This window comes from Macaca thibetana, chromosome 2, assembly GCF_024542745.1.
Source record: "Macaca thibetana thibetana isolate TM-01 chromosome 2, ASM2454274v1, whole genome shotgun sequence".
Lineage (NCBI taxonomy): Eukaryota > Metazoa > Chordata > Mammalia > Primates > Cercopithecidae > Macaca > Macaca thibetana.
The window spans coordinates 141,263,735-141,277,789 of record NC_065579.1 but is presented as its reverse complement, the minus strand read 5'-3'; the positions used below and the strand labels follow the sequence as shown (position 1 = coordinate 141,277,789).

Below are 14,055 nucleotides of genomic sequence, written 5' to 3'. Positions count from 1 at the left end.
ACTAGCTTCTTATACACAGGTGGGTGTCATACATGCCAAATGAAAATATTTTTACCCTTTCCTTCTATAATTTGAAGTACATTTTCAATTTTTGATATTATAGCCTTATTTGCTTAAACACTCTTCCACCTCTTCTCCCCTCCTTGTCTCACACCGTTGCCCAGGCAGGAGTGCCGTGGCACGATCTTGGCTCACTGCATCCTCCTCCTCCCAGGTTCAAACAATTCTCCCACCTCAGCCTCCTGAGTAGCTGGGATTACAGGTGCGCACTACTACGCCAGGCTAATTTTTGTATTTTTAGCAGAGACGGGGTTTCACCATGCTGGCCAGGCTGGTCTCGAACTCCTGACCTCAAGTGATCTGCCTGCTTCGACTGGGATTACAGGTGTGAACCACTGCACCCAGCCCCCTCGTTTTTTTGTTTTTTGTTTTTTTAAAATAAAGTTATAACATTAGGAGGGAAAAAACACTTTAAAAGTAGTTCTGTCAACTATTTTGGGGGCTGTAGGCCAGTCATTTAATCCATCTGAACCTCAGTTTCCTCTGCTGTGAAAGGGTGATACCCTCCCTGCCCTGTCCATCTCAGTTGTTATGGGGATTATGGAAAAAGTTATATGTAACGTTAACATAAGAAATTTAAATATCCAGCTAAAGTGTAAATGGACTTTATAAAACAATCTTTAAAAGAAACAAAGAAACTGTATATATATGGCTTATGCATCACTAGCACTTCGGGTTTCTGAAGCTCCAACGTGAAATTTCACGAAAGTTGCATTCCATGGAAGTTTGCTTCCATGATGAATTTTTTACTTTGTACTCAGCTCCTGAAAAAGAAACTTCCTGGGTTTTCTTTTTTCCTCCTACGGTTTTGCAGCGGCCGGGCTGCTTCCTGTCAAGAGCCACTCTGCCAAGGCCCCGTCTCTAGAGTCTCTCCCCCTCCCCTTTCTCTTTCTTTCCAACACTTGCTACATTGAGAGGCTGATCCTGTGCAGAAGCCCTCCCTGCCTCTGCCGCGCGGCGCAGTGAGCATGCTCGGCCTCCTGCGGGAAGAGGAAGCGGCCGCATAGGAGTCATGCCAAGCATAGCCCGCATGTCAGCGCTGCCGGCTTGCAGCGGGCTGTGAGCGGGGCCGGCGCCGCTTTGTCCTAGGAAACGGGCTGCGCGTTTCTCTTTTTCACTCTTTTCCATTTCCAGGAAGGACTTGTAAGGACTTCTGAAACGCTCTTTTCATACTCGATCGGGGATACAGTACATACACCGTCTACCAGTAAGCCCTTGAAGGGTTTCGTGTGAGCTCGATTTTTTGTGCCTGGGTTTTTTTTTTTTTTAAACTTTTGCATACTTTGTTTTCATAGTCTGAGGCTGGGCCTCTGCCTTTGTGAAGTTGAAGAGCCAGGATTCATTTTTGAAACTTAACTCTTTTGGGGCGAAAGCAAAGAGCTGGTTTTCTTTGCTAGCCCAATAAATGCTATTTATGAAGATGGACCTGTTGAACTATCAGTACTTGGACAAGATGAACAACAATATCGGCATTCTGTGCTATGAAGGTAGATGTCCTGCTGTAGAATTACTGCCCGTTGCTCTTCCCGGCCACTCCTCCTCAGTGTGCTGGGTGCCTGCCTTCTAAGCCCTGCTGTCCTTCTCGGGGCTGTAGGGCGCTTGAAAGGCCGGCGTTTCTTAGATTCGGTTCGGCACCGAGTGTGTTCGAATCTCAGGCTGCGGGGGGCGGTGGAGGGGGCTGGACGGGGAGGCGGTGAAGTAGAAACCCTTCAAAGTTTGTTTTATGCTTGCAACGTACTCGCGCCTTACATTTTTAACTCTTTAAAATGTATGTCTTTTTGATTTCCGTTAATGTTGTCTTTAGGGGAAGGACTTGTAGGACGCCGGTAAAAGTTGAGCCTCTGTTTGGGGGAGGGGCTGGTAAGGATTGCACCGTCTACTGTACCCCGTTGTGGGCCACAGCGCCCTGCAGCTCACGGAGGGGGAGCCAAAGTTACAGCGAGTTTCTGTGCTCGCGAGTGAGTGTCCCAAACAGCGGAGAATGTCGCTCTCCCGCGTGGGGCTGGAAGGGCACCGTGTCAGCGAGCACAGGCCGGCTCTTTGTCTCGCTGGCGCTTCCTGTGCAGCCCGGGGAGCGCTGACATTGGGGGGTGTTCCTCGCGCTCTGCTCCCTGTGGGAGCGATTACACAACACCCCGACCCCCAGCCTGCCCTGAAAAAGAGAAAGCCGCGCTCAATTCTAATTTATTACCTCCTACTGCCCGCGAGGTGCTTCCCCCACTGTCTTGTATTTCAAGCTGTCTCTGGTAGCAGTAAGAGAAAAATCTATTTCTTAAGCGGTTGGAACATCCTCTACGTGCGATTTGAAAAAGTGGCAATGGCCTGGGTCTGCCGCCGAGAGGCATCTCCGGGGGAGTTCGGCCTGGCAGGAAGTGTATTTTTTGTTGTAACCACACACACATCCGGGACTCTTCTCTTTCTCATTCAGCAGAAGCAGTTTCCATTTTTTCTCCAATGATACACGGGACATTTCTCTTGAAAAAGAAAACAGTTACAAAAACTTGGGAGGGTAATTCACTTGTAATTTTTAGTCTAAAAACTTCAGGCCTGTTTCCTAATCAGTTGAAAACTTACCCTTTCAAGAGTATTTTTCCCCTTCAAGGAAAAAAAAAAAACCCTCATTCGTGTTGTTTTTTAAAACTCTATGGATAAGGATCTCATATTTAACGTTTCTTAAAAAGGGTATTTGTTTTTCTTTACTCCTACTAGTTCTTGCTATGAGAATTTTAGTGAATTGCTTTCTTTGCATCTGATGTATTAAGTAACATCTTGCTTCTGAACTCACTTTAAAAAGGTAGACGACTTTAGAAAGCCATAAGCAGCCATTGCTGGGCTTGTTTCCTGTGACATTCACACATTGCAGTCAGGGTTTTGTTTTTGTTGTTTTTTTTAACCATCCCCCACTTCCCCCAACAAGAAAGAGAAACTTTTGAGGCAATTTCTGTTGTATTGTCTTTGCCAACAAGTAATATGATATTTTAAAAACAAAACATAATGGCCTAAGAGAGAAATATAAGATTGTAGGGAAATTGATACCAGATACCAGATTAATTTTTCCTGTCTCCGATTGGTGAGGACCAGCTTATGGACAGCCAGCCCAGGACGAGTTGTTGTGTAGCAGGCAACACACAGGAAACTAGAGTGCTCTGCCCTCTTCTCTTCTCTTCTCTTCTCCCTCGGTATTTGGGAGGAAGAAACTTTGATTTTGAAAGTTGAGTAGCTATATGGGATAATGGACTAAAGTCTGTTTGGTTTAAACATCTGCTCCTATTTTCCTTATTATGAGAGTTAACATTATTTTAACACCAGAATAAATACAGAGGAAATGAAGGAAAGCACAGCAAAATTTGAGTGGTGTTTATAGTGAATTGTTGATGTCCTAGTGGTTTTCTCAGTGTAAACACTGCACACATCTGGTCTGAACTCCAGAGGGTGTTTTGAAGATGGGCATAAATCATACAGCGGATTTTTTCGTAAGAAACGTTGGAAAGATTATGGTTCTTTTAAATCCAACACTTGGACTTGGAGAATATTCGTTTTAAATGTATCAGCTCCCCAGCATTCCAGGGTAGTTGTTTGGAAAATGGAATGTACTGTTGGTAGGCAACATTTGATTTCATTTAGGGCACAGTCAAGTTTTATGCCCCTTAAGAATAAGGGACAAATTAATTTTTTGACATTTTAGTTTTAAAAATTAAGATGAGGATGGTTAATTATTCTTACCAGCTAAATTATACCATGTTCCTTAGTTGTATGAGACACAGCTCTACTCAAAACTAAACCATGTGTCTGGGTTTTTTTTTTTTTTTTTTTTTGAGACGAAGTCTTACTACTTTTGTCCCCCAAGCTGGAGTGCAATGGCGCGATCTCAGCTCACTGCAACCTCTGCCTCCCGGGTTCAAGTGATTCTCCTGCCTCAGCCTCCTGAGTAGCTGGGATTACAGGTGCCTGCCACCACGCCCGGCCCATTTTTGTATTTTTAGTAGAGATGGGTTTCACCATGTTGGCCAGGCTGGTTTCGAACTCCTGACCTCAGGTGATCCGCCCGCCTCAGCCTCCCAAAGTGCTGGAATTACAGGCGTGAGCCACTGCCCTCAGCCTGTGCCATCTTTCTTAAATCTCTCTTGTGACTTAATACGCAAATAGATCTTTTTAGCTGTTTACCAATAAAGCATACAAGGTCTTCCTTCCTGACTGACTCCATATTGCTTAGATGTAGACTCCCTCCTTGGTAACTGCTTCCTGGCTCCTGCCCTCCACCATAGTTGTCTGCAAGAATAATTGAAAAGAGAATAAAGGGAAAAAGTAACCACAATTAGCAGGTTTCGGGTGGGAGAAGGAGAAGTTAGGCAGAGGGCCGGAAGAATTGAAGTCTAGCTAACTTCTGGGAGCTAACTAATTACCTTCACTAATGATGAGCAGATTAGCAGAACTGTGCTTGTGCTAATGTGTTCAGAACCTCATGGCTTATTACTACCATACTCAGCAATTAACCACTGCATCATTCATCACCCCACTGAATGCTCAAATGATACCCACTTGAAGCCCAGTTTTGCCTCTGTCTCCATGAAAAGGTCATAGGCCAACCCCAGCCCTCATTTTTTTCCCCTCCTCTGAACACCTGAGAACACCTTGCTGAACTGGCGAAAGCCTCATGAAGGCAAAGCATTCTCTTGGTGACCGTTGCATCCCTGAATCCTAGCACAGGGTCTGAGTGGGCTCTCAGGAAGTGGCTTAGAATGAAGACTGACTCAAAAAAAATCAGCGCAATCTCTCAATGGCAGCTGTAGTTGCTACTGTATAATTTAACACTTGATTATATACTGCCTTGTATTCTCTAATTATCTAATTATTGCAGAGCTATCCAGGGCCTCAGACATCATCTAATACCTTTGCCTTGTTTTCGCCAAGGAAAGTGAGGCTCAGAGAGGTAAACTCTTTTTCAGAAAGTTTAGTTTATTTAGAAAGTTTGTGGCAGGATTGAATTGAGTTTTGACTCTTCTATGAATCTCCTATGCCGTACTGCCTCTCCAGAATTATTTCATGTCTTTTTTTTTTTGAGACAGAGTCTTGCTCTGTTGCCTAGACTAGAGTGCAGTGGCGCCATCTCCACTCACTGCAACCTCTGCCTCCCAGGTTCTAGTGATTTTCCTGCCTCAGCCTCCCTAGTAGCTGGGATTACAGGTGCCCTGCACCATGACCAGATAATTTTTGTATTTTTAGTAGAGACGGGGTTTCACCATGTTGGCCAGGCTGGTCTCAAACTCCTGACCTCAGGTGATCTGCCCGCCTTGGCCTCCCAAAGTGCTAGGATTACAGGCGTGAGCCACTGCGCCCGGCTTATTTCATGTCTTATCTCCTCATTAGCTCCGTGATGTTAGGGTCATGCCCTGTCCTGGGTGCCCTCACGGCCTAACACGGGGATAACACCCTGGATTACAGTGCACAGTCGAGCCTCTCCCGCTTCTCCTTGCTCTGAAGCCAGTTGCTGGTCCAAATTCCCAGGCTGTTGTGATGTTGGGGAAAGGGTAGATGAGACACCTCTGAGTGACCAGCCTCGCTGGAAGGTGCTCTTTGTGCTGCTCTGGCACTGGTCTTGATTTCCTTTTGTCTGCCTGTGCAGAGGAGGAGGCCTCCGTGGATGCCAGCCCCAGAGCCAGTCCCCAGGGAGCAGGGACAGGGATAGGGACAGGTTAGACTACGGGCTTTCCTCAAGATGGCTGTTGCTGCACTGACATCATCCCTGGGGCTGAGACCTGGGCTTGCCAAACGTGCCCTGGCTGGCTGGGGCTTTACACTGCTGGTAGCGATACTTTAATTATGGGTTAAGAGCCATTAGTGTGTAATTTGGTGGAAGAATTCTCTCCTTTTAATTTAATAGCGTGATTTATATTGGGAGAAAGTAGGAATACATTGCATCTGTGATCCTCTCAAAGCTTAAGAGCGAATTATTCCAACTTCACGTTTTAGAACGGTTCATTGTTTTAGACACAGTTACTCCTTGTTTCATCACAGGCAACTTTTAAATTAATTTTCTGGAATGGAAGGGAAGAGGCACATTGGAGAGTTGCTGAGTTCAGGGAGACCCTGTGATCTTTTGTTTTCCGCCAGTCTAACCACCAGTGGTTGAGTGTAGTCCTGGCTTCATTGTTCTTTGTCTAATGAGCTCAGGCATCAGGAAACTTAGGAGGCTTGGGTAGGTGAAAAGGCCACAGCACAGGGCCATTTCATACCCTCTCCTGGTCCCCAGCCCTGCATATCAAGTGACGAGCTCTTGATCTGGGATGTGTTCTGAGGTAGAACATCTGTAACTGTTTTGCTGTGGAAAATCATTTTACTTTAGCTTTTTACTTGCAGGAAAGGGTAGGCAGTGGGGGTGGGTGGGGGCTAGGGAGGAAGAGGGAGACAGAGAGAAAGAAACTAGGAGGAGCTTGAGTAGTAAAACATGCCCAGGTGAGCCCAGGAGCTCTGCGAGAGAGCTGGCGTGGCTGGTGTCTTTCTCCTAATTACAGTTTGTGAAGTAAGGTGATTATACCCTCCTTCCTTCCAGCTCCCACCCTTGTTTCTCAACCCCCTTCTTGAAAGATTATTGTACTTGGCTGTTTCTCTCTTGGAGCCTACACTTGGCTCCTTCTGGAGGCCAGGTTTGTCTTCCTCCCTCCTTCCTTCCTTCCCTATTGTCTGCGTGGCCTTGTATTCCTAGGGTGCCTGGATGTGTTGCTGTGAAGATTTTTTAAAACATGCGGTAAAGATAGAAAGCAATCCTCCTTGGCAAGTGAGGAGATTCCAGACTTCTCAGTATAGTTTAGTTCTCCCTGTGAGGATGTTGCAGAAAACTGGATTTTTTTCAGGAAGAAATTAGATCCAGATTTAGCACTTATGCATGTACACAAATATATAAAAACAGTTGGACCAGGGAATGTTTCTGGCGATCTTTGTCATCTCAAAGTATCTGACGTTTATTCAGTGGCGGTTTCTATTTAGTGGTATTTATTATTGCACATTTAAGCTCATGGCAACTATTTTTTAAGACTTACTCTGCAGCACATTTGTAGTCCAAAACAGGTTTCTCTCCATCTTTTATTTTTTAATGAACTCATGTGTCATTTTCCACCCCCTGACTTCTCAACAAAATCCTAACCATGACTGCTTATTTTTTTTTTTTTTTTTTTTTTTTTTTTGAGACGGAGTCTCACGCTGTTGCCCAGGCTGGAGTGCAGTGGCGCGATCTCGGCTCACTGCAAGCTCCGCCTCCCGGGTTCCCGCCATTCTCCTGCCTCAGCCTCCTGAGTAGCTGGGACTACAGGCGCCCGCCACCGCGCCCGGCTAATTTTTTGTATTTTTAGTAGAGACGGGGTTTCACTGTGGTCTCGATCTCCTGACCTTGTGATCCGCCCGCCTCGGCCTCCCAAAGTGCTGGGATTACAGGCTTGAGCCACCGCGCCCGGCCGACTGCTTATTTTTAAAAGCAGGGCCTGAAAATGATATTGCTTGCTTCATTTGCTCTTTTTTCCTTTCTGAATGTTACATGTTCTGTAAGTTCGAAGGAATTATTTTTGTCACGTTGCTTTGCTGTCTTGCCTTTTTTTGCATTTTTTTAATTCTGTAGATTGTTTTAATTTCAAGGTATGTATAGAACATGTTTTAATCCTATCAGTGTAAATCATGACTAGTTGAAAGAATGTTTATTTACTCTAAATAAAATAGAAAACCTATTAAAAGTCCTCTTTAATGTGTTGCTATGCATAGGGTCTTTCCAAACTCTTAACATTTCACTCTTTTGTTTGCAAAGTCTGTAAATATGACAAACTGAAATATATTTAGCAAGTGATTACAGAAAACTTAGTACTAGTACCATTTTGTTATCCCAAATCCATTCTGTTATTAAACATTTATGGAGTGCCTATACTCTACTAAGGAATGTATTAGGGATCGATCTCTCATCATGTTTTATAACGAAATATACATACAGAAAAGTGCATAAAGACGTGTTTTCTATGTTTAGAAAAATGAACAACCGGGTTGACTATGGCCAGGTCAAGAAATAATAAATTGCCCCTTCACAGGTATTATCTTTTGATCAGATCCCTCCCAACCCCAAGAGATCACCACAATTGTACCTTGCTTTTCTTTATACCTTTACTACCATGTGTATAATTCTAAACAAATTCTAGCTTTTTTTTTTTTTAACCCTGTATAATGGGATTCCTGTATGCCTTCTTTTGTATCTTTTTTTGTGAGATCTTTTAAAGTAGTACACACATCCTGAGAGGTTTTTTTTTTCCATGTGAAGCCAGTATATCTTCGAGTGTGAGAACTCTTGGCTGTGGGATATACAGACATTATATACAGATAATAAATGTCCCAGCCTCCTTTCTCATTCATCTGCAGCTCCACTGTTTATTAAACAGAGTTGGTGATACTTTGGGAAGAACTTTTTTTTTTCAGTTAGTATTTTGTTCACATTCTTCACCACCTGTTGAAGCCCTCCCATCATGCATGGTGTAATGGAAAATTAGGAGAAAATTCTGCACAGTTTTGGAGAATGCAACATGGGGGACACTTCTGGAGACAGATAGCTTACTTAGGGTCTGAACAGCGACTTTCTTTCTGCATTAATAAGCAATTTGCTTAAAGGCTGAGACGTGTTACAAGTCAACTTTGTTGCTGAGCCAGGTTTCTTTGGATCTTAATCCAGGGACTTTTGGATACATAGAAAAAGCTTAAATTGCTCCAGTATCCAAACAGTACCCTATATTGTATAGAGATGGCTGTTACAGAGCAGCACGTTTCTGAAACAATACTCTGCATTATGCACCATCTAAAATTGTGAATGAAAAAGAATTACTCATGTATTGCTCTTGATTTTTATTTTATATCTGTTTTGCATGAAAATAGTTGACTGTTAATTCTTCCTGGCTAATGATTTGATTTTAATAGAGTGAATTCCAGACTTTAATGGTTTGATGCAGATGTGCTCTGCCAAGCAATTTAGCAAAATTGTTTACACTACCCATAATCCAGCTGGAAGACTCTATACTTCTTCCCTGATAACAGTTAACAGAGTGATGAGTGCAAGTTTCTGGACATTTTCCCCTTTGAAAATAAACGCATCTTCCATTATGTGGCACACTACTATTAAAGTGACAAGAGATTAATGTAAAATTTTAGTTTAATGTCAGCCGTTTTGTTTTTTTTTTTTTTTTTCCCATTTTCTTCCATTCTTACTAGGCAAGTCTTTTTAAACTATTGTTTTTCTTATGAGCCACCGATAAGCTATTGGCTGACCCCAGAAAGAACCTTTGTTTTATTTTCCTGCTGAAAAGTTATGACCTCTTTGCTAATGCTTAAAATCACCCATGAGAATGATCTGGTTCACTTTTTAAAGAATATGTAATAGCAGCTGTGCCAGGCTTTAAGTTCTACTGAGTAGAGGGTAAAGGGAATGGAAAATAGCTGTCATTCTCAGTAAACCTTATGTGCAGTTTTCTAGCACAGCTCTGCTGAATTCAAAATTCTGAGCAGTTACCACCAGTTTCTGGAGACCAGGCTGGGAGGCTTTTTTCTATTAGAGGCTTTGTACCAATAAAAGAGGGCTGATACTGGTAGGGGACAAGGTAAAGTTCCAGAACTCACAGTGGACATCAAGCATTGCGCTCTTGGTGTTTGATACAGTACATATAGTATTTGGTTCTATATTTTGTCCAATAAAGAGAGAGTGAGTAGGAGAGGACCTTCTTGTAGAGGTGGAAGAATCCGCGCTACATCTCCTTTAAGGAGAAACTAAAAGAACCACATGTTGCTTCCCTGCCTGGAAGCTCTTCTGAATTCATCACCGTTCATGTTCCTTCCTTCAGGGGCAATGAAGGCAGTTTGTTCTGTTGGTGCTCACAGATCTCTTTCTGTTCTGATACCCTCCTCTTCCTCTCCTGCTTCTTTCTCTTCATCATGTGCTCCTATACAAGTCTCTCCCAACTTTAAAACAAAAACAAACCCTTCCCTAAATCTTGTATTTGTTCCAGCCATTAGACTGTATGGTCTTTGCCATCCACGTTATTGGAAGAAGGCCAACTCACCTCTGCTCCCTTTCTGCCCTTTCCTTCTTAATCTGCTGTCCTCTAATTTCTGCTCCGACAACTCATTTTAATTTGTTTCAGACACGGTCACTAAATGATATCCTAGTGGCAAGTTCAATCTTTTTTAGTCTTTACCTTAATCTCTTTATGCCATGCAGTACTGACTTTTTCCAGATTCTTAAATTCTTGCCTCCCTTTGCTCAAATACTGAGTCCTGGCCAGGGGTGGTTGCTCATGCCTGTAATCCCAGCACTTTGGGAGACTGAGGCAGGCAGATTGCTGAGCTCAGGAGTTTGAGACTAGCCTGGCCAATGTGGTGAAACCCCGCCTCTACTAAAAATATAAAAATTAGTCGAGCATGCTGGTGCGCGCCTGTAATCCCAGATGCTCGGGAGGCTAAGGCACTTGAACCCGGGGAGGCGGAGGTTGCAGTGAGCCGAGATCACTCCACCGCACTCTGGCCTGGGCAACACAGCATATGGTGAGCAACGCCAATCAACAGGGGCTTGATGGAGCTCCTGGGGGTGAATAGGCGGGCATAAAAGGGTGATGCAGGCTGATGAGCACTAAAAACAAACTTTTGTCGCAGTTTGAGAATGGACTGGAAGGGAATAAGAGATGAAACAGTAATAGGAGAGGATGTGAACCTGTTGCACTGGCTTAGGCAAGAGATAGGGGCAAGCCAAATTCTGGCGGTGGCCACAGAGGAGAGCAGTGGATAGATGTATGAGATCCTTAGGGAGGAGCCTGGCAGGGCTTGGTGATGGATTGAACAGCGGATGAGGGAGAGGACATAGGAGACACTAAGGGTGCCTCCCAGGTTTCCAGCTTGTACAAGCGGATGGGTGGTGCTGCCATCTGCAGAGACAGGAAACACAGGAAGAGGACTAGGTTCTGGGGTGAGATCATAGGCTTAGCTTCGGCTGTGTTGAGTTTGAAGGCTCTTTGAGATTTCGAAGAAGAGAGAAAGATTAGAAAGTTGGGTATCTGGTTCTAGAGCTCAGGAGAGGCTGCTGCTGGAGATATTGGATAGAGAATACTTGAAGCTTTGGGTGAACGTGGTCACCTAGGGGCAAAGGGTAGAATAGGTTGAAGAGGTCCTAGGAACTCGTCTCTTACTAGGTCTCCGTTAGTTTTCCTCTTAATTGCTAAAATAATCTCTAAACTGCTCTCTGCCTCTAATCTCATCTCCTTCTAGGTTTGCATCTGTAATACTACCAGAATATCATTGCTTACCTCTTCAGCCTTACTTTCCATGTTCCCTCACACCCTGCAGTCCACATAACGTGAAACTGCTTCCTGCGAGTAAGCCTTTCTGCCTCTATCTGAAATCTCCCTGCTCCTTTCTCGTGGCTTCTGTTAGTCCCTCAAGGGCAAGGGCTTCTTCTGGAAAGTGACCCTCCTCTCCTCTGCCTTCTTTTCTTCTTCTTTTTTTTTTTTTAGACAGTGTCTTGCTCCGTTACCAGGCTGGAGTGCAGTGGTGTGATCTCGGCTCACTGCAACCTCTGCCTCCCAGGTTCAAGCGATTCTCCTGCCTCAGCCTCCTGAGTCGCTGGGACTACAGGTGCTTGCCACCACGCCCAGCTAATTTTTTGTATTTTTAGCAGAGATGGGGTTTCACCGTGTTGGCCAGGATGGTCCCGATCTCTTGACCTCGTGATCTGCCCGCCCCGGCCTCCCAAAGTACTGGGATTACAGGCACGAGCCACCGCTCCCTGCCCTCCTCTGCCTTCTTGGAGGGATTAGGTATTTGTATTTTCATGACATGCTGGCATATTTCTGCCATGGAATTTATCTTGCTGTGTTACCTCCCTCCTCTGGCTTACTCTAATTTCTGGGAGGGCTAGGATTTTGTCTTGCAACTCCTCATTCTTCACACCAGGCAAGTGTTGTCTCCTTATGAATGAATCTACTCCAGTGTCTTTTCACTAAAGATAAACATTGCAATTGTGTGACTAGCCCAAGGATACTCAGCTAGTTGGTGCTACAAGTGAGTTTCTTAATTCTTAGAATACTGTTCTTAGAGGCAGGAAAGATAGCTGGAAGAAGGAGGAATATTAGTAAGAGGGGAAGAGAGAAAGAAAAAATCTTTAGGACTTAGCTTCTGTAGGAAAACTTTTGAAGTTGGCTGCTTGATTACAGAGAGCTGCCCTTGTTCGTCTTGCTTTCTGGTTACTTGACTTTGGACAGTCTGCTAAATGAACTGATCACTGATGGGAAAATATTTAATACCCATTATGTGCCAGGAACTGTTTTATATGCTGGGGATATGGCTGCTAGCAAAACAGACAGCAAGATCCCTGACTTTATGGAGTGTATGTTTCAGCAGGGGAGACAGATGAGCAACAGGTAAATAAAGAAGATAATTACAGGTTATGAAGAGTCTTATGCCAGGTTGATGTCTGTTAGCTGATTTACTGTTCAGAGTGACTATATCCAAACATGAAAAGGAACTGCTTTTATTTTCAAACTTCAGAGTATAAATTTGAGAGGATGATTTATTTTCCCCATGGTCTTGTGAAGGATTTTAAAGTACATTAAGGAAACCTGTAGAAAATTTCTTTGGAATCTTAGGAGTGTGGGATTTTTTTTTCCTTGGTCTGTTAACTATGGCCGGAGAGTCGGACTGCCTCACTCCATTGTATCTGTCACTATACTGGGAACTAGCATTTATTCAAGTATTATTAGCCTTTTTTAAAAAGAAAGATTAAATGGTTCGTCTTGGGTCTTAATAGGAATGAAATATATGCAAAATTTTTAAATTCAGTGAATTTTATTTTTATTTATTTATTTATTTATTTATTTATTTATTTTTTTTAAGACGGAGTCTCGCTCTGTCGCCCGGGCTGGAGTGCAGTGGCCGGACCTCAGCTCACTGCAAGCTCCGCCTCCCGGGTTCCCGCCATTCTCCTGCCTCAGCCTCCCGAGTAGCTGGGACCACAGGCGCCCGCCACCTCGCCCGGCTAGCTTTTTGTATTTTTAGTAGAGACGGGGTTTCACCGTATTAGCCAGGATGGTTTCGATCTCCTGACCTCGTGATCCGCCCGTCTCGGCCTCCCAAAGTGCTGGGATTACAGGCTTGAGCCACCGCGCCCGGCTATTTATTTATTTTTGAGACAGAGTGTTGTTCTGTCACCCAGGCTGGAGTGCAGTGGCACGATCTCAGCTCATTGCAACCTCCGCCTCCTGGGTTCAAGCCATTCTCCTGCCTCAGCCTCCCAAGTAGCTAGGACTACAGGTGTGTGCCACCACATACGGCTGATTTTTGTATTTTTAGTAAGACGGGGTTTCACTGTGTTGTCTGGACTGGTCTTGAACTCCTGACCTCAGGCGATCTGCCTGCCCAAAGTGCTGGGATGACAGGTGTGAGCCACTGCGCCCGGCCAAGTTCAGTGAATTTTAAAAGGCTTAAGAAATTGATGGATTAGTTGTATGTTCTGAAAATAAACCGGTCAGACCTAATGCTGCCCTGAATAGGACAGACACTACAGCACTCCAAGGGGGATTTCTGATTGTGAGCTCTGACCTCATGATAGTGGAGTACTTAGCGAGGGCTAGATAAAATGCAAACCTTGGGCTTAACTGGGATAATGGACTGGGGTTTTCCACCTGTTCTGTTTTCTTTCTTCCTTTATTTTTGTTGAGGCATAATTAATTATGATGAACTCCTAAGGGTATAGCTTCATGAATTTTTTCCCCTATGTTTTGTCAAACATAAAATTAGATCAAGTTAGATTTTTAAGTGTTTCCCATACGTACAAGAGGAGAGTTCATGGACTGGGAGATCTCAAACCCAAAAATGTCACAGTCTCAGTTTTACAGCAGTTACAGTGCAGTTTAGAGCATAAAGGAGGAATGATTTGACCTTTTTTGTGAATGGCTGTTATGTATATATCCTGAAGTCAGACAGCTGTTCAAG

At 44.0% G+C, this 14,055-nt stretch overlaps 1 protein-coding gene across 3 annotated transcripts in view; it reads left to right on the top strand.

The window, feature by feature from the left end:
* The window catches only part of VGLL4 (vestigial like family member 4), a 162,920-nt gene that overhangs the window by 75,549 nt on the left and 73,316 nt on the right, over positions 1 to 14,055 (top strand). The window contains exon 1 of one of the 3 annotated variants that reach the window (XM_050781504.1): positions 546 to 1,547. The exons of the other annotated variants lie outside the window; for them this stretch is intronic. Coding sequence (XP_050637461.1) covers positions 1,466 to 1,547 — 82 coding nt within the window. The 5' untranslated portion in view covers positions 546 to 1,465. Of the gene's footprint in view, positions 1 to 545; positions 1,548 to 14,055 lie in introns of those variants that run through there. 3 annotated transcript variants of the gene reach the window in all.